This window comes from Saccostrea echinata, unplaced genomic scaffold (assembly GCF_033153115.1).
Source record: "Saccostrea echinata isolate AGI-Se365-2 ecotype Australia unplaced genomic scaffold, CSIRO_AGI_Sech_v1 ptg000054l, whole genome shotgun sequence".
Classification (NCBI taxonomy): Eukaryota; Metazoa; Mollusca; class Bivalvia; order Ostreida; family Ostreidae; genus Saccostrea; species Saccostrea echinata.
The window spans coordinates 38702015-38729327 of NW_026889803.1; the positions used below are offsets into that span (position 1 = coordinate 38702015).

General features: G+C 35.3%; 2 protein-coding genes across 2 annotated transcripts in view; one reads left to right on the plus strand and one right to left on the minus strand.

The window, feature by feature from the left end:
• Window positions 1-8120: 8120 nt before the first annotated feature.
• On the plus strand, window positions 8121-10950 carry LOC133204864 (matrilysin-like). Its single transcript, XM_061340607.1, has 11 exons — window positions 8121-8201; window positions 8324-8421; window positions 8634-8773; window positions 8875-8950; window positions 9110-9252; window positions 9346-9588; window positions 9676-9792; window positions 9942-10115; window positions 10250-10374; window positions 10476-10627; window positions 10863-10950. Exons 1-11 carry the CDS (start codon window positions 8121-8123, stop codon window positions 10948-10950), a joined length of 1437 nt encoding a protein of 478 aa, XP_061196591.1.
• Window positions 10951-12644: 1694 nt separating this feature from the next.
• Window positions 12645-27313, minus strand: part of LOC133204865 (helicase domino-like) — a 40054-nt gene continuing 25385 nt past the window's right edge. Inside the window, exons 36-47 of the mRNA XM_061340608.1 lie at window positions 26510-26666; window positions 26129-26346; window positions 24076-24306; window positions 23584-23871; window positions 22811-22966; window positions 22387-22560; window positions 22076-22280; window positions 21732-21889; window positions 20248-20331; window positions 19770-19935; window positions 16318-16422; window positions 12645-14056 (exon numbers count right to left, since the gene is read on the minus strand). Coding sequence (XP_061196592.1) covers window positions 13137-14056; window positions 16318-16422; window positions 19770-19935; window positions 20248-20331; window positions 21732-21889; window positions 22076-22280; window positions 22387-22560; window positions 22811-22966; window positions 23584-23871; window positions 24076-24306; window positions 26129-26346; window positions 26510-26666 — 2862 coding nt within the window. The 3' untranslated portion in view covers window positions 12645-13136. The remainder of the gene's footprint in view (window positions 14057-16317; window positions 16423-19769; window positions 19936-20247; window positions 20332-21731; window positions 21890-22075; window positions 22281-22386; window positions 22561-22810; window positions 22967-23583; window positions 23872-24075; window positions 24307-26128; window positions 26347-26509; window positions 26667-27313) is intronic.

Below are 27313 nucleotides of genomic sequence, written 5' to 3' on the forward strand. Positions count from 1 at the left end.
GTAGTTGGATGAAATAATTTTTGTGCACACTTGCTAAAAATGGAAGCTTTTAATATGGGGTAGGGTTGTTTAGGGAAATTATTGCAGCATGATGCTTAGGTGACGGTTAAAGCCCATTGGCCTTTGTTTATTTCAAAACAAAATTCTTGTCACCAAGGTTCGATACAATTGCTTTTTAAGTTAAACTACATGTATACGTATTTTTAAAGCAGGTAGTTTTTGAAAACCACGCCACTGTTTTGCGAAATTTCTTCTAGTAGAAGCCTTATCCATTTTGCAAAAATGAGTTCCAACAGCAATAAAGAGCAGGAAAACGATGATGGATGTTGCGATGGAAGAACTTTTGATTGTATGACAATAATGTTTGGATTCTTACATGCATGTCAAGTAAAAATTGACACTGATCTCGTGGTCATTATTCGAATCATGATGGCTGCATACGACTCTAGCGCTGAGCTGGTTATTTTTTCCATACAGAATGCCGATTTTTTTGCCGCTGATAGTACTGATGAAGGCTTGCTTGCCATGTGTTTCCTGGGTGTTATTGCGCATTGGATATTTTTATGTATTCCGCAGCTCAGTATAACGATTGGAAAGGCGAAACCATTGATGCGAAACTGGGGCTCAAAATTGTAGGGATTGTTTTTGACGTTTTTATGCTGGGTTATGCTGGACACATGTATTCTGTTCATGATGACACTGGCTTTAACTTAGTACTGATTATTATTGAAAGTTTGGAAGTAGCATTGGATATTGTTCATATTGTGCGCCTTGGCATTAAACGTCAGAAGAAGAAGGTCTCTCCGGAACCAACAAGCAACCCTTAGCTTACGCTTTAACACCATTTTTTTCTTTGTAATTGAAGGTATCCTCATTTAAAAAAAATAATTAGAGCACAAAGTTGTCTATTATTTTGATACTGGGAGTCCATTTGAACAAAGGATGTATCCAGACTTTCAAAAGAATTGACCTATAGGAGAGAAAAAGTCACTTTTTATTATTTTCTGTCGTATATTAGTCTAAATTTTTCAAATTTGCATTTTGAACCTAAAATTTATTATTTTCAACTTTAAAATTAACCTACAAAGTTGACTAAAACAGCATTTTCTCCATCAAAGCACCGATTTTTGCATGAATTTTGGTTTAGAAGCAGGCCCGTAGGAAGCAAATTCAGTTTGGGGGGGGGGGGGGCACAGCCATACATTTTCAGTTGACAGTTGAGGGGCACTACCAAAAAAAAAAAAGTCATCAGACGTTTTTATTGAGTGGGCACAAGCATATAGTATCTATGTTTACTATAGTAATCTGTATATCGGCAAAATTATTGGGGGGGGGGCACCCCCCCCCGGTTCCTACGGCCATGAGAAGTCCTTCAGGGCAGACCTGTCCCTAAATAAAATTATGGTATTTTGATAGGTTGTGATCTAAAAAATGATTTAAGATAAAAAAAAATTTAAGGGGCACCCCTGCCCTAGGGTCGAAATTCACCCCCTCCCCCCCCCCCCCCAAGTACAAAAAATAAGGAAACCTGTTTTTGACAACCTGGTTCATATTTTTACCATCTATTTTTATAGCCAGAATAACTCGAATGGTATATCCGATGACTATTCACACCGTGGGTGCTTTTTTGTAGAGTCGTATAATATTACATTGCTTTTATTCCGTCTGTACTACTAGTACATTTCTGGGTTATTGTGCTGGAAGGTATACGTACTGCTTGTATTATTTGAGCTTAATCTATCTACAATTACATTCATGTACTTTTGTAGTAAATTAATGTTCTAAATTCAGATCTAATTTTTGAAACAGAAGGACTGCATATCAGTGACTGTACTCCCATGTACTTTATAATATGGAGATAACGAACAGTATTCAAGCTCAAATTCCATTAAGACAATACAAATCGGGAGCAGAGCAAACAGGGACCTCCAAAAACATCAGAGGTAGGATCAGGTGCCATGGAGGAGTGAGCATCCCCTGCCGACCGATCACACCCGCCGTGTGCTCCTTGTCATGATCGGTAAATAACGGAAATAAGTGTTTAAATAATGGCCTAACAATTAGTATGAAAAACATCAGTCAGCATATGACTTAATGATTGATTGTATTTGCTGACAAGGTCTTTATATCGACCATAGAACTTACGAAATGATGACTTTAAACGAGACTGTTGTATATAATTTGTATACATTAATGGCACGTTTTTATATCCATGGAAATAATTTGTAAAATAAACAAACATCAAGAAAAAAAATACTATAGACATTACCATTATTTACAATGAAAATATCAAATAACATTTTGAGATAACAAACTCAAAATGCGTTGACGATATCATGCTTCATAGTTATTGTCTATGAAAAGGTTCCTCCTATTCCTACATACTGAAATAAAATGATTTATGAAAAACGAATCAGTACATGAATGTAGTCTAAAGTCATTGACCGGAACAGAAATTGACCAGCTTTTTGTAAAGACTACAACCAATCTCGGCCCTATAAGCTCAAGCTCCATTTATAACAAAGTGTTCTTTGAAGAGATAATGAATAAAGTTTGAAATATTCTGCTCATATTACATCTGCTGATTGAGACAATATCAACTTTGAGACATTAAGGATGAGTAATATCGTTGCTAGGGATTTTTTAAAGACAATCTGGAACATGGGCTGGATATAAGCTTTTGGAAATTACACGGTTCTAGATTAAAATAACTTTTAACTACATGTATTTTATTAATGAAAAATTTATTCATATTACGTTTGAACTGCAACATCAGAATTTGACCTGATCCTTATGGAGATTGCAAAAAAAAAAATAAATAAATAAATAAAAAGTAAAAAAAAAAAAAAAAAAAAAGACCCAAGGGCCTTAACGGTCACCTGAGTATAAAATAACAATCCATAGAGGATCAATAGATTATAAAATAAACTGATAGAAGAACCTGTGTTGCCTAAAAGCAAGAGAAATAGGATGATCATGATCATCGAAATAATTAGTCTAATATTTAGTAAAAACTCATAAATTAGGAAATAATTAGTCCAGTATTCAGTAACAACTCATAAATTAAGTTCTAACCTGTCCCCCATTTAATTTTTTTTCCTACTATAAGTTTTATTCTCTATTGTGGCCCCATCCTACCCCCGGGAGTCATGATTTGAACAATCTTGAATCTACACTACTATAAATAACTTATTATTCACGAAAACTTTATTTTCTCGTAATTACGAAAGACAGTGCCCTTGCGAAAATTTCATTCTCGCGTATATTAGTATTACTAAAGATTATATAGAGCAATAACCACAATTTGTGAATATTCTGTCTCGCAAATAGGGAGTCGATGACTATCTCGCGAAAATAAAGTGTCACGAAAATTTAGTGATCTACAGTGCCTGAAGATGTTTCTGTATTAAAATGACTAATCATGGCTTTGTTGTTCTTGAGAAGAAGATTTTTAAATGATCTTTCCTATATATTCCTAACTAAAACTTTGATCACCTGTTGTGTCCCCTCCCTACCCCACGGGGGTCATGATTTGAACAAATTTGAATAAACATCACCCAAGGTTGCTTCCTTATAAATAACGCAAATCATGGCTTTGCTATTCTTGAGAAGGAGATTGTTAAAGATTTTTCCTATGTATTCATTATGTAAATCTTTAATCGTCCATTTTGGCCCCAACATATCCCCAAAGTCATGATTTGAACAAACTTGAATCTATACTACTTGAGGATGCTTCCATGTAAATATAACCAATCATGGCCTTGCTGTTCTTGAGAAAATTTTTTTTCAAGATTTTTCCTACGCATTCCAATAAAAAAACTTTCATTGACAATTGTGGCCCCACCCTACCCCTGGTGATCATGATTTTAAGAAATTTGAATCTACACTACCTGAAGATGTTTCCACATAAGTTTCATCTCTCATGGCCCAGTGGTTCTGGAGAAGATTTTCCAAATGTATTCCCATGAAAAACTTTGATCGTCCATTGTGGCCCCGCCCTACCCCCGGGGGTCATGATTTGAACAAACTTGAATCTACATTATCTGTGGATGTTTCCACATAAGTTTCATCTTTCTTGGCCCAGTGGTTCTGGAGAAGATTTTTCCTATGTATTCCTATGTAAAACTTTGATCGTCCATCGTGGCCCCACCCTACCCCTGGGGGTTATGATTTTAAAAAAATTGAGTCTTCACCACCTGATGATGTTTCCATATAAATTTCATTTTACCTGGTTCAGTGGTTCTTGAGAAGAAGATTTTTAAAAGATGCCATTATTTTTTCACTTATTCTTAATTATCTCCCCTTAGAAAAAGGCGTGGCCCTTCATTTGAACAAATTTGAATCACCTTTACCCAAGGATACTTTGTGGCAAGTTTGGTTGAAATTATCCCAGTGGTTCTTGAGAAGAAGTCGAAAATGTGAAAAGTTTACGCACGACGCACACCCGCAAGACGACGGACGAAAACAGATAGCAATAGGTCACCTCAGTGACTCAGATGACCTAAAAAGATAACTTATCTTGATATATACATGTATACATATAAGCTTAAAATTTGTAAACCATTCTTCCTGAACAATTCGATGACATAAAACAGTCAATAGGAAAGTTAACACTGAAGATGAACACTGTGTCAGACCTCCGTGGAAACTAAAGCAACTTTGCCTCCAAGTCGAAAAACTGTCCAGATTCCGACAAGCAGCCAGGTGGCAGGGGAAATTAAAACAACATTTTGAACTTACATGTATCTCTATTTTATGGAAGGATTAGTTATTGGGAAAGAATGGCAAATACCTGTCTCATTGTGCAGTTAACTTGGTTATGATTTTCACAGATTTTTTTTTTCTAAAAGACATGCAGTTGTTCCAAAATCAGAATTGACCCAATAGAGTAACCTCCATTCGTTGCCAGAAATAAATTAAATAAGTAATATTAAAATACATGTACATGTCATTTCTGAAATTCACTCTGTCCACAATGTCGTTGAAGGAAGTGGACAGAAGTTCAAAGACGGAACGATATAGATATATCAAAAATGTATTTATCCTTATCACTTATATTACATGATAAAATTTGTTAAAATGAAAGTTCAAAATTTGAAAGGCAGCGAAAAATAAATAAAGTTAATCGCATTTTTTCAGACACTCAGAGGACTACGGGCCAGTGGTTAACATGGCCTTGTTGCTAGGTGACTTGTCAATGGATAGCTTTTCAGTGATAGAAGCAGATACTTTTTATGGGCCAGAGATTCTTATAACTTCTGGCGGCTGTTTTGTGACGCCTGTGTCCTTTTAATTGGAAGGAGGAGGGTCCTTAAGAGAAAGGAATTTAAGGGCTTTATATTTGAGCATACAGACTTAAAACTAATGGACACTGATCTACCACCGTGTCTTTCATCTACTTTTCCGCAATATATTTATTCAGCACACAATTTTGATTTTAAAATATAATCATAAAGAACATTGAAATTAAAAAAAAAATACGAATAGTTTTTTTTTTTACTTTTGTTTTCTACTTTATTATTTTTGTATTATTGACCTTGGTGCCTTTATTAAAGATTAATGATTTTAAATATGAGGAATACAAATAAAATTTCATTCTTGACTTTTAATTTGTGTTCTGTCAATGTTACTGCTGTGTTGAAATTTCCTTGGTATGCGTTCATTATTTTTTTTACTAAGAAATATTAGAATTAAAAAGTAAGCCTGCACAATTGGTAATGTTTTAACTCCCTTACAGTATTAATGTAATTGACAATATTTAAGAGTAGTACATTCATTTTGTACTTTCCTCGTCATCCGTGACGCTGGCCGAATAGCATCCCATTTTTACTGTTATGAGGTGACGTCAGGGAAATCCTAGCAATATAGGATTTTTGATGACTTTTTGTAAAAATATTGTTTGATGGTCAATGGGAAATCTTATACTTTCAAAATTCACTTGAATTGAAAAAAAACCCAGTGGTTGTACTTTAATAATTACAAAGTAGTATTGTTTGTTTTTATTTAAGGACACCTTCACTTGCTGTAAAGAACATAAATATTAAATGTATGAAATTGGTCTATATTTTGGAGCGGAGAATGATGTAATTATTTTAAAATATTGAAATTATAGATTTTCTATGATGTTAAAAGTTGATATAACTTTTCCCTTTCCTCCTATTATTCTTTGAAAATTTTTGAATCATTTTAAATGACAAACAGAAATCTTGAAAAGAACCTTAAGTGCATGGTTAAACATATTCATTTTACTTATAAACATACTGAAAGCGTACTTATTTTCAAAAGCGGTGGTCCTTATTTAGCGCCTTTCGTGTTGCTTCATGTATACTCGCTAATTCATGTACACACTAATTCATGTTACTGATCGGCTACAAGACTAATTTATGATTGGTGCAATCATAAATTAGCGCACTTTCAAGAGCTAATTCGCTGAAGAGAAAGATTGAGCTCAATTTTGAGCAGTGGCGGATCCAGGAATTTCATAACCGGGGGGGGGGGGGGTAGATGGCATGGGGGTCTGGGGTGCATTGAAGCCTCCAGTTGGTCCAGGGCAAAGAAACTGACCATTTCTTACAAATAAGAGGGTTTTCCTCCTAGATTTTAGGATAATGGACATATAAGTTCTACATACATGTAAAAAAAATTCAAACGGGGGGGGGGGGGGGTGCCGCGCTGGGTCCGCCTTTGTTTAGTGCGCTATGTACATTTACAGTAGGTAGATAAATATCTATTTTCACATTTTTTTAAATTAAAAAAAATTGTTTGTAGCAAGTGGACTTAATCATTTTATACAATTTCCTGGCAGTGCATTATTTTGGCAAATGGAAAATACTTATGCTTACACAAATATTAGTATCATTCTAAAAAGAAAAAAATCATTTGACTCGGACAAAACTACAAGACAAATATAAAATGCATTTATTTATTCTTCCATGTACCCAAAATTTAGTGAATTTATGTCCAGCTGCAAGTTTGTGATATTTATCTTTGACCCTTCGCCTCAAGAGGTCATGTTTTAGTTATACATAGTATTCGACTGAATCCGGAAACCATTTCATGCCATATAAGAAATTGTGACCTTGACCATTCACCATTTGGCCTCAAAATAAATGGGGTCTTTGATAAGTCGGAAAGAGCAATCACCTTAAGTTTCATCGCAAAGCCTAAAAAACTTTTACGCAGTATATTAATTTCTTTGCAGATATATACTGGGCGAATCTATGAAATTTTCCTTGGGGGAGATGGGATGTCCACACCCACTCAAAAAAAATGCCAGTCTGACTCTCATTTGATGGATACAATGTCATTTTTGGTTACTTTACTACACAAACTTAATAAATCTGAAAATCCCAGCGGGGTCTGGACCCCCTCACCCCATTGATCATCTCCAAGTTGCGTATTTTTATGTAAGTTTTTATACTCTTTGTATTTATGAAAAAATATATAATATAAATATATCAATCAAAGGGTTTATAAATCATAGATGTGTGGTTATTTTCATTGACAGAATAATGTGTCGAATCTAAATGACCTAGTGTTGATTCAACTTGTATACAGCTAAGTGATGGAAAAAAGTAAAAGTCTGCACGGCATAAATCTGGACTGTGGTCACTCCTAAATTCCTACCAAAGGAACAACTCTTTGATTCTCTTAAACCATATGCATGCAATAGCGTATTTATAATATGCAGTCGCTCAATTGGTTGTTTACTCATAGTTAAATACAAGTACGCTTGCACGCAAAAAAGAAATGAATTTATTTTCCGCTTCAAAAATTATCTTTCATCTTCCTACAGTATTGAATAACAATATTGAAAGATGTCTGGGTCCAAAGTCTCATGCATCAAAACAACGAAATATTTGGGAAGGTGACCAAAAGAACAAATGAGAAGAAGGTGACGTAAGGTTACAGATATTAACAAACAATTTCCGAATTAAGTACAAATCACACTTAATTGGCACTTGTAGGAGTACTGGCCTGTCCAATCAGATCCGGGTTAAGATTGTATATAAAGAGAGGTAAACTGCTACTCGTCATGAAACCATCTGTTTACAAACAGAAGCAACCGAAGAAACTTACCAGTAAAGAAAAACAATATATTGCTTTAAATATCACCAAACATGTTTAAAATTATATTGGCATTATGTTGCATAAGTCTTGGAGTCGCGCTGCCACTGAATGAAAAGCCACTCAACATTGACGTATGTACATAAATTTGAATAATACTGTCAATCACATTGTTTGCCATAAATATTAATTTTTTATACTCCCTTATAGTATACAGACAGCTTGATAAATATGTAATTTTTTTCCTTCGTTTTAGGACTATCTCGTTCAATATGGGTATCTCACTCCGGCCAAGACACCCTCGGGTGGCACGGGTGTCGCAAGTAGTGATGCAGACAGACGTCAGGCTATAAGGTGAACACCTCTTAAATAATGTCTTAGAATATAAACTGTTTTTAAAAATTTTAAGTACTCTTAACACCAAATTTTATATTATTTAATATAAATTGGTTGAAATGCAGTACGACTACATGTAATATTGAGACTATGCAATTTCCTTTTGTTTACTCACAATACAAAATATTTCTCTCCGCTTTTTTCCTATTAGAGATTTTTTTTTATTTTAGAGAATTTCAGGAATTCAGTGGCCTAAAAGCTACTGGAGAAATTGATGAGGCAACGATTCTCAAAATGAAACAGCCTCGTTGTGGAGTAGCAGATAAGCACCTTGTATCTCTCAATGGTCCTCAGAATTTTGTAGCTATCGGTAAGATTTGTAAGATAATTAGAGTGTCTTTTGCAGTATGTAATTTTTTTTTTCCAACCATGGAATACATAAATTTATACAAAACGGTCTATCATTTTCAGGAAAGAAATGGCCAAATAAAATCATTTCATGGAAAGTAAATTCTTACACAGAGCAATTACCAAAGTCAGAGCAAAGGTGAGTGAAATTCAAGCGAATAAAGACTGGAATTTTATATTAGATTCTTAAATATTAATAAATTATAACATTTCTTGTTTAATTAAATTTTCGTTATATATTACAATTAAAGATATGCTTTTATCAACCTTCATTTATACATTTCAATTACCAATTAAGATCAGCTTTTGAGAACGGGTTAAAATACTGGTCAGAAGTCACTCCACTCAAATTCAAAGAAACAACTGGGAATGCTGACATAAAAATATCATTTGGTAAAGGCAACCACGGCGATGGAAAATACAATGCTTTTGATGGCAGAGGTAAATATTCCCATAAAGTTTGGTTTACTCGTGCATCATACTACAGGAAAACAGTTTAATTCTTACTTACAACATTGTACTTTATCGTACCAGGCAGCGTACTGGCCCACGCCTTCTTTCCAACCAATGGAGAAACCCACTTTGATGATGATGAGTTATGGACGTATCAGAAAGACGGAACTGAGCTACAAACCGTTTCCGCTCATGAATTCGGACACGCTCTTGGACTTAGTCATTCAAGAGAACCAGAATCTCTTATGGCTCCATTTTACAAAGGCTACGACCCAGACATGACTTTACATCAAGATGATATCAACGGGATCCAATCTATTTATGGTAAACGTTTTCTGTGATTCAACAATTACAAAGCATATGTGACAAAGAGTGCCTAATGGATATTTCATAAAATGTTTGTATTCATAGGAAAACCAGATGTATCTATAAGTACTAGTACCACAACTGAAGTACCCACCACTACAGTAGAAACCATAAAAACCACGAGATTTCCGTGCACCATGAAAGTGGATGCTGTCACAGATGGTAGAGATCAACTCTTGTACAACCAATAACAAACTGCTTTGCCTGCTTTTTCGTATTTCTTATTGAAAATACAAATTCATCATTTTTCGTCTATCAAATGCTTTTTTTTTCTCTTGATGATGGAACTTTCTATGGAATTTTAATCATAGGTCCAGATGGATACGTGTATTTTTTCCGGAGGGCAAGTGTTTACAAAATGGGACCTAATGGTGTACTTCCGGGATATCCTCTTCCCATTCGAAGTGTTTTTCCGGGAGCCCCAGCAAAAAACGTGGGATCAGCCTTTCACATCAGTTCGACAAACCAAACCGTGATTCTCAAAGGTACTTTATAAATTAATTTACAAGACAGTGGTAGGGAAAAAATTCAAATTCATATAACCAAAAAGTGAAAACTTTTTAGCGCACAATTTGATTTGGATTAACTTTAAAAAATAATAACCATTCTTCATTAAAAGGAAACAAGGGTTGGAGTTTCAAAGGTTTTACACTGGAAGAGAGATTCAACATATCTGTTAAGGCGCAATCAGCCATTGCCATAAGAAGGTCCGGGAGTTACACGCATCAGGTGTACCTATTTCAGGTAAGTCAGACGTTGATCCAAACTAATTTTTTTAAACATAAATTTATTAATTTTTTCATGTTTAAGAAAAGACTTCTCAGCATGTGCATTTACATTTCCAGGGTGAAAACTTCTACGAACTGAATTACAAGACACTAGAACTGGTACCTGGTTTTCCTTTGTCAGTTAAAACATTCTGGGGAGGAATGCCATTAAATACAGAGGCTGCCATGCAGCTGGAAGATAATAATTTACTACTCTTCAAGGGATACAAGTAAGTTCACTTGGTGCTGTCGATCTTGGTTCAAAACATATAAAGCAAGTTTAAATACCGAAAAATGTTTGCAAATACTAGTATAAAAAGGCACAATTACGTATGATATTTGCCTAATCAACAAATGAAATTAAATTTAAGGGGAGAGTGAACAACGAGATAAAAGCGTCTATTTTTATTATTGTCATATTCAACTCTGCTTTAAATGTATTTATTTGATCATTTATTTTTCCAGGTATTCCATTTTTGACACTTCTAATCAAAGAATCGTTCCCGGATACCCCAAGTCAATTGCGCAAGACTGGCTGGGACAATCCTGTTGAAAAAGATAATAGTCTCTTAAAAGATCTCATTATATTTTATATATATATATATATAATTTTATACATTTTTTAATCACTTTATACATTTTACATTAATTTTTGAATTTTTTAAATGTTGAATTTACAATTTATAGTTTTGTACTTTATTTAATAAATTTTACAAGAACTCATCCAGATTTCTCTTAGTTTATCTATATATGTATATGGGATTTACAGTATAGAGAAGGCCATGTGTTTTACACATTTTGCCAAACTCTTACGAGCAAAGTATCAAGTATTTTCTAATCAGCTCTTAGCTACTCCCTGTTATTGTTGCAGACTGAGAGAAGGACATTTGTATATATAAATACAAGTGGCTCTCACTGTTAAACAATATCTAAACAGTCAAAATCCTTGCAGAGGTAGAATACGCATACCAGCCTCCCTCCTCCCCCCCCCCCCCCAAAAAAAAAAATAAAACAGAGGTCACCTTCCAAATTAAGAAAACTAGAGGCCCATGGGCCACGTTCACACGAGTCTTTTCTTCAGATCATTTGCCCCACCCTAACCCCAGGGGGCCCTTATTTGAACAAACTTGAATCTACACTATCTGAGGATGCTTGCATATTAAAATATGACCATGTTGTTCTTTACAAGAAAATGTTTTTTTAAAGATTTTTTTTCTTTTATTCATGTACCTCCATCAAACCTGCAGGAGTCAAAAACTAAACTTGAATCTATATGACCTGACAATACTGCCTCAGGATGTCTGCAAATTTATATCACTAATCATTGCCCTGCTATATTTGAGATTTTAAATGTATTATTATATATTTAAAAATTTTCTCAAATATGGCAAGACCATTATCTGAGGATGCTTCCATATTAATATGACTCATCATGGCTTTGCTGTTTCAGACTGAAAAAAAAAATCCCTATGTATTCATATATAAAACTCTGATCTCCTGTAATCCCCCCCCCCCAAGCCATGATTTGAACAAATTTGAATCTACACTACCGGAGGATGCTTCCATAGTAACATAACTTGCTCTTGAAATGAAGATTTTATTAAATTAATTATCTCCCCTTTGAAGAGATTGTGGCCTTTTATTTGAATCCCCTTCACCCAACAATGCTTTGTGGCAAGTATGGTTGAAATTGGTCCAGTGGTTCTTCAGCAGAAGTCGAAAATGTAAAAGGTTTACAGATGGATGCAGATAAAATGTGATCAGAAAAGCGCCCTTGAGCTCTCTGTTCTCACATGCGAGCTTTAAAAAAAAAAAGCAAGTCACCAAGCACAAAAAAGCCTGTGTGGGTGGGGTTGGGTATGTTTATAAACTTAACCTCTTTTGTACCTATGAAGTGCCTAGAATGTTCCTAATCTCATCAATAATTTGGTCATGAGATACCATTCAGTTTTAAATAAAAAATATTACTTTCAGAATACACACACTACAGTATAGGCATTTCCCTTCTAATCAGCAAATAAAATGTTAATATTCTAGGCAATAAATGTCCGGAATATAATAAAGAGCCATTATAAAGATGGGTAATTATTTGTACTACTATTCTAAGCAGATTCAGGCCCATAGAATGGAGGGGGGGGGGGGGGCTTTCCTGAGTATAGTATTTTGATTTTGCTATAGTAAATATTCCTTTATCCATTGCTACAGGCCTGAGATTCTCCAATCTGAGCAAAGATACAAACACAAATGTTTCTTCAAGTTTCAATTTTTATTTTTTAGGTATATCTAAGGTATTTATACAAACATTTTTGTATAAAAAAGAAATTACATGACACAAATACCAAGTCAAAAGAGTAGCCTGTACAGTAATCTTGACTTAACCTTATCCATGTACATCTGCAAGGTTTCTTATGCAAATATCAATTTGAAATAACCCCTATTAAAAATTTTAGTTTTTACATTAAATACATATTTATCTACAAAGCAACCTTTTTTCTTTGTACAAAATATGTGTATATATACACACGGTGAAAATGATATAAAACATTGCTTATTTTACAGTAGAAAACCCTGCATTGAAATCTGATATACTTCAAAGACCACATTAAATTTTCATGATTATTTTACAATAAACTGCATGATCAATAGAGCACAACCTGTCCAACTTGAGTCCATAAGGTGAATGGCAGTGTAACAACAATGATGTTATGTTTTATACACACCTTTGGGTCTAAATGTTATTCATGTTTTGGGATGGTTTCTGGTTCTCATGGCGTAAGGAGCCGCTGGTTTGGCAGACCCTGGTGTTGTCTGCTGTGATTGAGTGGAAGACTGGACAGCAGAAGCTATGGTCACCGTTGTGGAAGGTAGGGCTGCAGCTGCTGCTAGTGCTGCCTGAGAAGTGACCGTGCTGGGCTGTGATGTGGCCTGGACAGCCTGTGTCACCACCACCGGCTGCTGGATCAGTGTGCCAGTGCTGGGGACAGACTGAGCAGCCGGAGTTATGGTTAATGTCACTGCTGTAGGAGTAGCAGACACAGCTTGAGCTACGTTGCCAGCCTGCACTTGCTGAATGGACCCAGGAGTGACCTGTATTTGGTGGGCCGTCTGCGTAAGAATTTTCTGTGGCGTGTGAGATGCTACAGGCACCTGCTGGACAACCTGAGTCTGTGGTATTAACTGTTGTGTTGTGGTCTGTGATCCTTGTTGAGTTGCTGCTGTTGCTGGCTGTACTTGTATGGTTGTGCCTGTGCTGGCATCTTGAGCTACAGTAGTGACCGTCAGTGGTTTACCTGCTTGACCACCTACTCCTGTGAGACTGATCGAGGTGGCAACTGGCTGAGCTGTCACATTTGAGGCTTGTACAGCTGACACATGAGTTACAGAGATAGGTGTAGCAGACAAGGTCTGGAGGTGGGTTGTGGGAACTGCTGAGGTAGGAAGTACCTTGGTCACCATCTGTCCAGTGGGCTGTTGACTTTGCGTTACTGTCGTGATGATAGGTTGAGATGTAATGATCATGCCAGAACCTTTGTTTTGCTGCATGAATTGTTGTAAAGAATAGGTAAGATGTCGTCCTGTTGCACCTGAAGCGGGCTGCTGGATGATTTGGACAGCATTCAGAGGGAAACTCTGTCCTTTTGCAACTTGTTGACCTACAGCTGTAAAGCAAAATAAATAATATTTATAGAATATTGGCTGAATATTGAGAAATATGCCTACCCAGTCTTTGCGCAGACCAAGTTTGCGAGGTCCACACCGGCACAAAGTCCGAGGGCAAGATTATTTCTCAATATTCAGTCAATAACCTTTTTATTACATACATGTATTTTAATTTTTATGTACCAATACATTTTTTCCGATTCATATGAATGGGATATCTCTTAATTTCTGGTCATAAAAATCTTTAAATTAGTTACTGCCATTTCTACTGATATTTGATATCAAATGTACATATGTAATATCATTAGTGATAGGTATCAGAGCTGAAAAATCGTATTACAATATATTGAAATGTTAAATTCATATTCATTTTTTGTTTTTCACCCTCTTTTATGAAAACACAAATGTAAATATCATGTGTCCTAAAATTTATATCGACATTGCTTGGCTGCGATGTGCCGGCTTATGTGGCAAGCTGAGTTTGTTGGGCCATATTTAATAGTCTTGTTGCAATAGTCAGATACAGCTTTAACTTGAAGTGGTTTTCTTGTAGCAGCTATTCTCTTTTTGTTTCTAATCAATTCTGCATCATTTGCTGCCATATTTTACTTGAACAAGAGCAAGTAACTCTTTTTGTAACAATACATAGAATATTGACCCCAAACCGGTACTCACAAAAAATAACGTGATACAAATTGTGAACAACAAAATTGGGATTCATCCGGTTAACCAGTAATATCACACAGCACTAGATGTCATTAGGACAGGACGGCAATTATATTGTGATGTTACAAACACAAAAGTAGTCCTGGGCAAGTAAATATGGTTCTGTAAATGCCCAGGACCTCTCTATACATTCTATTGAGAAATATATCAAAATAGGTAGTCATCATATTTAATACATTACCAGTATTCTATTTTTTTTTTAATGTTAGTTTTCAATAACTTGCTGGATAGCTCAATAGGGTATACAGTTTGGTCTAACAAGTATCACATTAGGTTTGAATCTAGGTCACGAGATTACTCAGGTGTTTCATTAAATTTTACAGGTAAATGTGAGTTGATTTCAATGTTGTATGTAGCCACATGTATGTGCCAAGATGTTCCATTGTAAATAAATGCAATATTTTCCTTTAATATCAAATATTTTATCAGTAAATTTGCAGCATTAATGAATGTCAACCTCCCTTCCATTCTCGCAAAAGGTACTACATGTTTTACAAAGTTTGGAAGTTAGCTCCCCACTCCAATTTTCTCTCATCTTATGGATTATAAATAAATATATAAATATAATACATGTATAATAATATATTAATAAATAACACATTTAATTTGTAGGCATTAATTTATGATCAATATCTCTACACCCAGCATATTTCTTTTTTCTTTTCGAAAATCTGAAATTTCATTTAAGGGCTTGTTTTACAGAAGACCTTCTGACTAAGTGTTTTTGCAATTGATTTTATTCTTTACATGGATTTAATTGTAATTTTATTCTTTAATTATATGAAAAAATTAGTAAGGTAATTTTATTCAATGATTAGAGTTAAGAACTATGTCACATTTTTTTTTAGATTTAGTTGTAAGTTCTTTTATAAAATGGGTCCCAAGAGTTCCAATTTGCAACTGCTTGCATAAGCATAGTTTGATCCCTTCATTCTCAACATCACCCCATATTTCCCATTGTTTTTAGTTTTCATATACTTTTCTAAAAATCTTAATTAATCTAACAAGATTATAAAATCTAACCAGATTATCATGGGTGATGAGATTTTGAAGAGTACAAGTAGTGTATTCACAGTTTTGGACATATTCGGATGCTGGATTGAGCAATGTTAAGCAGTTTAATCTAATGCACAGGGTGTTGGTGTTATTGTTTATTGGCAAGAATGACACTTTAGTCCAAAAGAAAAATTTTACCCTCTAATTTGACTTTTGAAGACTTATGAAGATTTATAAGATTTGTAAAAGAGCTAGCATACAATTTTACTGAAAATATATTTGCAATTAAAGAAAAATATTGCATTTATTTACAGCAGAACACCTTGGCACATAAATGTGGCTACATACAAAATTAAAATCAACTCACATTTACCTGTAAAATCTAATGATACACCTGAGTAACCTTGTGACCTAGATTCATACCTAATGTGATACTTGTTAGACCAAATTATATAACCTATTGAGCTATCTAGCAAGTTACTGAAAACTCTACAGGTATTTTGTAATTCGCCGCAACATATGGCAGTCAAACACTTACATGTGATTTTCTGTGGTTGCTTAAGTTGATGCCTCATTTGCTGCTGAATCTGTTGGATATGTTGAATTTTTGCTTGTGGAATCTGGCTTACAGTGGCAGATTTACCTGAGAAAAAAATTGTGAAACATTCCTCAATTATTATTTAATCAATTCTTTAAAATAACATTCACAATAATTACTTGTTTACACAAGTCAATATCACTCATCAGGAAATTAGGTTATACATAATTATGTAAACAATTTATCCCTTGTGCTAAATGGATACTTTAAGAAAAAGAATTTCACTTCAAACATTCAACAACTTATATACCTTTTTCATTTAACACATTTATGAAAAAAATATCTGATTTTCTAATAAAATGGTAGCAAGTGTTATAAAAGTTCTTCTTGACAAATGAAGAAACATAGCAATTTATAATTACACAGAAGCACAGTTTATTGCCGCCAAAATCTATTCAATTATTATTTATTTCTCTTGCAGAAACAAACAAGTTTTATACAAAGCAAACACTTGTACCCAAATACATACACAAACAAACTCACATACATACAAATAAGCATGGAAAGGGGATGATGAAAATGTATGAAGTATTTATTTTGTACTGTCCTTTTTGAAATGGGAGGGGATCAAAATACATGTTTTATAAAAATTTACTTAAAATAGAAATTTAATGGAATATGATCTTTTGTTTCTTCAAACAGTTGTTTGGAAAGATAATTTGTTAACTTCTGCACAAACAAATTTCAAAAAGTTCATGTCATTTTAATTGATGCATTATTTATTTTTGGTTAACTCTTGTAAAATCTTTATATTAAAAATCACCAACAGAAATAACTGATCAACTGTTTTTAATTATCCTTCACAATCTTGTTAAAAAAAATCTTGTTAAACCAAGATTAATAATTAGTTTGCTTAGTTTAACTTGAAGGGAAAAGATATACAGTTTTGTTTTAGAACTTTGCCTTCGAAGGAATTTGATGCATGTTGTAAAAGTTCTTATTTATTTTCTTCCCCTTTTTATTTCCTAATTACAGAAATGTAAATAAATGATACACATGACAATAGTTCACCTAGGCTGAATTGCAGAATTCCTTTAATGACCCTAATTATCAACCAATACAGTATGCCAAACAGCTCATAGTGTGACCAGCTACCCAAGCCATGATATCAAATTATCATTGACAATCTACTGTTCATCATGGCAATGATTAATACTGAAAAGAAATCAGCTTGCATGAACCAATCAAATCAATTAAAATTTAACAAGTGCTTAAGACAACCAATCAGAAAAGAGAAATAATAATTACAACTGAATAATCCCAATTTCAATCCAATCAGAAGACAATCAAACCCCACTCTTCCTATAAATACCCAGGTTAACAGTTAAGGAAATTATCCAGCTTTGCCTGATTAACAAGCCAATTCATCACAAAAAGAATTCAAGAAGTTCAACAATGGAGTTGAGTATTCAGCTTGCCCAACCAACAGATGCCAATCAGAAGCCCACCTCTTCATCCATTCTCCAGCTGCCCTCCATCAAACCCCACTCCCTGGATATCAGTGATTTCCTGGAGCTTAGTTTTAATGACAGTTTCTCAGAGATTCTGCCACATTCTGAAGATGATTTGGACAGCCTGCAGGAAGTTTTTGATCCACTTCGTGATGGACCCATGGATTTCCTGGACAATTCCACCCAGTGTTCCTCCAACTTCACACAGTCTGCAGAGGTACAAGTATTTAATTTTCAGGATGTGTGTTCCACAGTGACCTCTCCAGATGTGAACTCTTCTGCGTCCAGTTCATCTTGTGATGTGGACTACAGTGACAAGTCAGCTTCACCTGATTCAAAGGATGTGTTATCCCGTGCTCTCGAGTTCAGTGACCTAGCTTGTCTTGATGCATACAGTGAGGAAATTCATCCTGCAGAATCCAGACCTTTGAGCGACTGTTGCTTCAGTGATTCATCAAAGTCATCATGTGAATTAAGTGCAGTGGGTATTCCTTCTTCAGACTTTCATGAGGAGTTGTGTCGATTCAGTGTTTCACTTAGTGACTTAGTGAGAGAGCCTGCCCCACAGCCTACAGCTTTCCCTCAAGTTACTTATCCATTCGAGGAATATGCCCAAGTCAACAAAGAGGCATACCAACCACATGTCAACACCTTCCTTTTCCAGCGGGAGCAGGATATCCGTCGAAGATTTGAGGCTCTACGCATAGACTACCCTGAAGACATCAAACAGTTGTGCCAGTTTTACATGTACCAGTCAGCCATCATTGAAACGGAGCGCCTTCACCAGACCAAACCTCCATGCCCATCTGACCATGCAATGGTGCTGAATCAACAGTATGACAACCAACTCAACCAGATGTTGAACCGAGTGGAACAAAGCCTGTGCCTTCTGGAGGAGACAAAGAACCAGAAACCAAAGTCCATCCAACCCATCCGAAAACAGCGAGCTAGCTTCACCAAGAAAGCCATCCAGGTCATGGAGGACTGGTACGACAAGAACATGGATCATCCCTATCCAGATTCCATCACAGTGGAGCTGATCGCAATTCAGGGAGGAATGACAGCAGAGCAGGTGAAGAAGTGGTTTGGAAACAAGAGGAACCGCTCCAACAACACACGCACCCTGACAGAGATTGCCAAAAAGAAACGTCAGATTGCCTTCAACTGCTTCAGTGAACTTTCTTTGTGAAATTAAGTGAAAAACCCAGTGATGTATGAAAAGTTATCAAAAATGAGAGACTGAAAAGACAAACATTACAAAATTGTAGACTGAAAAAGTGCTTCTATTCAACTTGTGAATGCCCCTGTGATGTAAATGTGCTTTGTTATGTAAATATTGTACAAAAGATTGGATAAATGTGCTCCTATATGTTGACTAATACTCCTTTATAGTTGCTGATTGTTGCCTGTTAACAGCATTAAAAATACAACAACAAAAAAATATTCTCTGTTTAATGTTTGTTCTTCAAAACATTGTAAAATGGAAGGGAAAAAAAGGGAAGATGAAAACCCAAACTGCCATCTGAATGGATAGACAAACAAATGAATGACAGATTGATCCTTTTGTTTAGGTCACATACATAGTAGACAACATAAATGCTGCACTAAATGAAACACTTTACATAAAGTAAATGCAACAAAATTTCATTTTATATATTTGTTAAAAAACTCTGTGCCACAAGCATTACATTTAAATGCCTGAATGTTTTTTTATGCTGTGTCTAAATGATCACTTACCGACTACTCCTTTCTGTTGTGGCACACTGACATTAATGTTCACATGCTGTGTCTAAATGATCACTTACCCACTACGCCTTTCTGTTGTGGCACACTGACATTAATGTTGACATGCTGTGTCTAAATGATCACTTACCCACTACGCCTTTCTGTTGTGGAACACCGACATTAATGTTGACATGCTGTGTCTAAATGATCACTTACCCACTACGCCTTTCTGTTGTGGCACACTGACATTAATGTTGACAGTGCTGACTGGGATCCCCGGGGCTGACACAGTCTTAACCAGTGTTCCAGAAGTCCCCGCCACTGTTGCTGATTGCGTTATATGCTGCACTTGAGCTTGAGGAATCAGCTGTGCTGCTGTCAGCTGTAGAATGAAGCATATACTGTTTATAACTGAACATGAAATATTTTTTACAGTTTTTCTTGTATTATAATCATACATGCAACTACATTTAGTTAAAACATATTTTTTTGTGCTGTTTTTTGTCCCAATAGGTCATTTCTGATATTTATTTATTAAGAAATAATGCTGGGGCCAGTTTTTTCTTTCCATTCTCCTTGAATGCTTTAGGAAATAATGTCTCATACATTTACAATTTTCTGTACTAAGCCAACTATTCTTTCAAATGAAACTTAACCAATATGGAACCACTGCCAAAAGCTAATAAAATTGTACCTGGCCAACACCCGTCACAAGCTGCTGAGCAATCACAGTTTTCTGGGCCCTACCCTGCTGTTGAAGCTGCTTTAACTGTTGTTGCTGAAAATAGTTAATGTGGAAATAAATGTAATGAATTTCTGTACATACTTTTCCCACATAATACATATGAAGTATGCAGTCAAAGGATATACATAGAATTTTGTACCAGTGTACTTCAAGTCGTTAACAAAATTTATATACAACAGACAGCTTGTCAGTGACTGTAAACAAACTGTACTGGTCTTAATAATTAATGGAGCTTCAAAATACTTCTTAATGAAAAGCATATGAATCCTCAAAACTTAATTCAGAATTATCATTTTTTTTAATGCACATACACTGTACACCATTTGACTGCAAACAGGTTAATGACCCAAAGGTATTCCACGCTGTTACTGCATTTATTTTTGTCAAGATAACATAGGACAAAAGAATTACAACAGGGACTATTATTTTGTGTGCAAGTATTTTGAACATCAAAATAATTTAAGAGTAAAGAATACAATTTTTTGTTTAAAATCCAAAAAAAAAAAAAAAAAAAAAAAAAAAACACACAAGAATAATAGAACATACCAGAAGGAACATACATGAACTACAAAAATTGTTTATTTGTATGATTTTTTTCTTTAGGATCTTAAAATTAAAATAAAATTTGACCCAGGGCTATTCCAGGAAAAAATGTACGGGAGGGTTGGACGGCACTTAATATATTTTTGTATGGGTAGTGGGTCTGGAGCATATTAAATTTGTATGGGTGGTTGTCCTCACTCGATATATTTTTAGATGGGTGGTTGTATTTACCCTCACAAATAATCAATTGCAAATTACTTCTTTCCTCTCATTTTGTATAAATCGGTAAATACTGATATTTTCGTCCTAAACAGTTGTAAAGTGTGTTTACATTGAAAGTGAAAGTAGAATCGAACAAAACGGAAACAAGGGCAGATAACTATAAAAGCATGTGCAATGAGACTGCAATGACAGTGGGAGATTGGAAAACGGATTCGTTGTGCTTTGAACTCCCTGGTCCAGTTTCTTTTCACCGGTTTAATCAAACATGATTACATTGGTAAATTAAATGATATTAGAAACAATCAGAAAGATCGTTTTATTTTAAAACGAAAGTAGAAAAAAACGTATCTGATAATGAACGTTTTAGAGCATGACTACGGAGTATATATATGTGACACATTTTTTTTTAAATTTAGATGGGTGGTTGTATCAAAAGCAATTTTTAAATTGATGGGGGGTGGGGTAGAAGGTAATCAAAAATGTATGGGTGGTGGGGTAAAAATAAAAGTGCCTTCCAACCCCCCCCCCCCCATACAATTTTTCCTGGAATAGCCCCCAGCAAAAACAAGGTACTGTACGTCTACAGCATCTGACTAAGAAGTTTTAAGGAAGGATACATGAAATAGTGTGCCTGAGTTAAAATCAATAACTTTTTTCGATTAACTAACCGTTAGATTAAGTTTCTGCATCCGGAGTTGCTGCTGTTGTTGCACCTGTTGTTGCTGCATTTTCTGCTGATTAATCAGATTTTGCTGTCTCTGCTGCAGCTGTAACAACTGTTGAGGAGTCAAGTTTTTCGTCACCGTTTGCTGTGTTAATTGCTGGCCTGTGCAACAGAATACAAACAAACTATACCTGACTTTGAATTTATCTTCTACACTTATAAATCATTTCAAGTCATTTTCTGTAATACTCATCCTTCTATACAACATTTAAATAAGAAATCTGCCCTGAACAACACTTTTTAAATACATGTACATACATGTATTTATCTGGTGTTCTTTATATTAACCTGTATTAGTCCTCTGAACTGTGGCAAGCTGTGCTCCAGTCACCGTGGTTTGTAGCTGTGTCCTGGCCACCTGGGGACCTGTTGCTATGGAGGTCGTGACCTGTGTCTGAGGTTGGGAGGCTATGGCTGTTATCTCTTGTATTGTGAGAGGAGCTGCTGTTCTCTGGGCCCTGATGTTAGCTGGTGTAATTGCCCCAGCAACTGTCTGTAAATCAAAGCAAATATGTACCTCAGAAAACAGACTTTTAGCATTAAACATTTCTTATTCTTTTCTTTAGCGGCATATAAACAGTATCTTGAGTTTAACTAACCACAGTGGCCGGTTGAGCTATGGAAGCTACAGTGGCCTGTTGACTCATCCTTCTGTTGATGGCAGCAAAATTAGTGGGGACCCCTCCCTGAGTGTTGACCACAATGTTTCCTGTGGCTGTCCTAGTCACTGCCACCTGTCCTACAGCTGCTGCCTTCTGTACCACTCCAGTCTGCTGCAGTAAGTCATAGCACTGTATGTCTTTCATCAGTATTATAGCATTCTAATTATCAACATCTGTACATTTTATCAACAGCTAGCTGGATTTCAACTTAGAAATTTAAATGCAAGATTCATTCCACTTCTTCAACTCAATATTTTAAATGAATTAAGAATTAACGAGACTTACAGGGAAATTTCCCAATTCTGAACAAGCAAAAAAGTACATGTATATAGTGCATCAGTTGCACTAAAGGAACTCCTACCAGAACAGCTGAGGAGACAACTGCTGTTTGAATGGGTTGCGCCACTGGAGCCACTGCCACTGAGGTGGTGGTCTGCTGTACCACTGTGGTACCCGTTGTGGTAGCTGTTTGAACAACAGATCTCTGCGCTGCTAATTGCTGGTCTGCCGTGGCTTGCTAGAATACCAAAATAAAATCCTTTGCGGTTAAAAGTCATCGCAAATTATTAGGATATTCACCAATAACAAAATTATTTACATGTACTTGCACAAGGTGATCAGTATATACATGAGTGTATATATATATATATATATATATATATATATATATATATATATATATATATATATATATATATATATATATATATATATATATATAAAAGAAATCTAATATGAGTGTTTATTGGAACACATTACATATGATTTTCTTAAAAACTATGGCCATTTCTTTCATTACATTTAGTTTTATGTTTGTATTGCATCAAAGGTGAACTGGAACTTTACAAGATCATTGAAGCATCAACCTCATAAGCAGAAAAGGTAAATGACTATAATTTTTTTTTTAAAAAAATCGGCAATTTCTCTTATAAGTTATTTTTTTGTAAACAACACATTCAAACGTTTATACAGCAAAATTTCTTTATGTACTGATAACCCAGTATAAAAATAATACATAACTAACATTACTGCTTTCATAAAGGAATTTCAGTGTTTCATGTGAATTGCTTAAGTGGAGAATTAAAATACAGTTATGGATCACAGAAAGGGAATCTACTTCAATAAGAGACTTACAGCAGCGGCCTGGTTTTGTTTTTTCTCCCTCTGTATCCTCTGAGCTCGAATTTCGGCCACACTCATAGGATTTAAGGGCTGGTCATAGTTAATATTATTCTCTGACAACACTGTAGCATGCTTGGGATTTTTCAGGGTGGGATTAACCAGAGTTTGCTTCAGGGGTGGGGGCCTCTTTCCTGCAATCTGTTTAGCCGACTCAAAACGGAAGGAATACAACATGGTAACAGCCTGATTGTTGTCTTGGATATACAACTGACTTGTTCTCATTGGTCGATTGTTCTTTGTCTACAAAATTGTAAATACATATACTTCATACACTGTTACACTGTACTTCATATACTGTTCTTACAAAAGTCCATATAATAAGCGATATTTAATTCTAGCATCAAGACTCTCAATCTTATTAAAACATCCAAGGCACATGTATACAGAAATACAGAAAACAAATACATGTAGATTTCATTCATGACCAAAGTACTCCAGCCTTACTTTGTATATCCCCTTTGTTTTTTTGCTCTGTTTTCTGGGGTTGATATCATAAAGAATTCTGCCCTCTTCCCTTGGAATGATGACATTCTCATATCTATTCTTACACTGCTTGGCTGACCTGTACACACGACTGCATGTGTTGACAACATCAGCCACCAGATCCCAGTTTGGGTGATGTGCAGGAGACACAACCAGCAAGTTTAAAGGAACATCAAACAAGCTTTGCACAGCCTACAAAAAAAAAACAAAAAAACCCCCAAAAGTATTTAATGTAGCCATCATTCCATAAGCACTTGCATCTTGGGAAATTCTCTGAACTCTACTTGCATATTACAACCAGAAGTCTCTGACGAGACTGTAGCTCTACTGGTTGTATTTATAAAGGAAGATAAAAGTAGCACTTTGACTTGAAACTTTGCAACAGCAATAAACAGAATAATGATCCTTGGTTTAGTCTCTTTTGTGGCAAGATTTATTATTATATCAGACTAAAACTGTAGGAGGAGTAGCCTTTTAAAACAATTTTACAGAAATTTTGATTTAAGTAACCATGGCAACATCATTCAACAAAATCAAAAAACAATAACACCAATTATGTATCTCTGTAGTCTACTTGTATGCCACATTATACTGAAATCAGACAAAAAGTGTAGGAGGAGTAGCGTTTTGAAAGTATTTCAAGAAAATTTCTACTTTTAGTAACCATGGCAACACCGTTCATTGAAACCCAAAACTGGTACAGAGAATTATGTAAACCCAAAACTGGTACAGAGAATTATGTATCTTAGTGTAGTCTAATTGTGTGCTAAGTTATACTAAAATTAGACCAAAACTGTAGGAGGAGTAGCATTTTGAAGGTATTTCAAGGAAATTTCTATTTTTAGTAACCATGGCAACAATGTTCATCGAAATCAGAAAATCAATATAAAGAATTATGTATCTTAGTGTAGTCTACTTGTTTGCCAAGTTATACTGAAATCAGACCAAAACTGTAAGAGGAGTAGCATTTTGAAAGTATTTCACAGAAATTTCTATTTTTAGTAACCATGGCAACACCGTTCATTGAAATCAAAAACCGATACACAGAATTATGTATCTTATTATAGTCTACTTGATTGCCAAGTAATATTGAAATCAGATAAAAACTGTAGGAGGAGTAGCATTTTGAAATTATTTCACAGAAATTTCTATTTTTAGTAACCATGGCAACATCGTTCATCGAAATCAAAAACCGATACACAGAATTAAGCATCTTAGTATAGTCTACTTGTGTGCCAAGTTATACTGAAATCAGATCAAAACTGTAGGAGGAGTAGCATTTTGAAAGTATTAGTCTACTTGTGCGCCAAGTTATATTGAAATCAGATCAAAACTGTAGGAGGAGTAGCATTTTGAATGTTTTTCACAGAAATTTCTATTTTTAGTAACCATGGCAACACCGTTCATCGAAATCAAAAACCGATATACAGAATTATGTATCTTAATATAGTCTACTTGTGTGCCAAGTTATATTGAAATCAGACCAAAACTGTAGGAGGAGTAGCATTTTGAAAGTATTAGTCTACTTGTGCGCCAAGTTATATTGAAATCAGATCAAAACTGTAGGAGGAGTAGCATTTTGAATGTTTTTCACAGAAATTTCTATTTTTAATAACCATGGCAACACCGTTCATTGAAATCAAAAACCGATATACAGAATTATGTATCTTAGTGTAGTCTACTTGTGTGCCAAGTTATACTGAAATCAGACCAACACTGTAGGAGGAGTAGCATTTTGAAAAATTGTTTACAGACGGACGGACAGACAGACAGACAGACAGACAGACAGATGGACGGACGACTGACACATTACTATCGCATAAGCTCTTCTGGTCTCTGACCAGTAGAGCTAAAAACAGACAATCTGTGTTATTGTACAAAGAAATGCACCTACATTAATGTCAGGTGATATGTTGTTCAAAATAAATAGATTCTTGACAGGTAGCTAATTTGGTTGAAACAAGTAAAACTGTACACCACTTCTTAATGCCATATTATTACAATAACATATTACCTGTAAGAGAGCCCAGTCCTCATGGATGAGCCATTCTGGGTGATCTGAAGTATCTACATTAGGTTTGACAATGGGTGGAGGAACAGGCCTGAAAGGCTTCAGAAGGCCACTCTTTTGTTTGTGCTCCCTTCGAATCTTCAACAACTGCGCTGAAGGACGATCAAACAATGACCGAGGCACTCGAGTTTGCTCCTCTTTTCGCTGTTTCTTCTGGCGAGCTGAAATGCAATTCATTTTCATTTCAACTAACTCCTACATGTACTAAAGTTCCATATCAGTTGAATATTTATACTGATAATAAATTCTTTCAAAATAAAAATTTGATTACTGTGTACCGTTTGATATTTTTGGGAATGCCAAGTTATATAACATTTGTCTTACTTGTGATGGATTCAATCTTGGGTTTCTTGTGCTCCTTCTTGATGTACACAGGTGGAAGCTGGGTCTCTGGCATCACATTAGGTTCATACAGGAACAAAAGACTTTGATCCAAGTAGATGTCATTGTCATCATGAGGCGGGGTAGGAGGAGCCCACAGCTGTCAAAATAAGTATGTTTTTAACCCCAATGTACACTAAATCAACATGAACACACAAATATTTTTTTCTGTTAATACAATTTAAATGATAATTTTGGTTTCAGTATGCAGTGATGTTCCCAAATTCCTGTCATATTAACTAGTAACAAGAGGCCCATGGGCCACATCGCTCACCTGAGTAACTTTGGCCATGCTGTTCTTTACCAGATTTCCCCCTTTTAATATACCTATTGTGGCCCCGCCCTACCCCCGGGGGTCATGATTTGAACAATTTAGAATCTACACTACCCCCAGGAAGCTTCCATTTGAGTTTCAGCTTTTCTGGCCCAGTGGTTCTTGAGAAGAAGATTTTTTAAGATTTTTCCTATATATTTCAATGTAAAACTTGGATTCCCTACTGTGGCCCCGTCCTACCCCCGGGGTATATGATTTGGACAATTCAGATTCTACACTACCCCAGGATGCTTCCATATAAGTTTCAGCTTTTCTGGCCGAGTGGTTCTTGAGAAGAAGATTTTTAAAGATTTTTCTTATTAATTTCAATGTACAACTTGGACTCCCTCTTGTGGCCCCGCCCTACCCCCGGGGGTCATGATTTGAACAATTTAAAATCTACACTACCCCAGGATGCTTCCACTTAAGTTTCA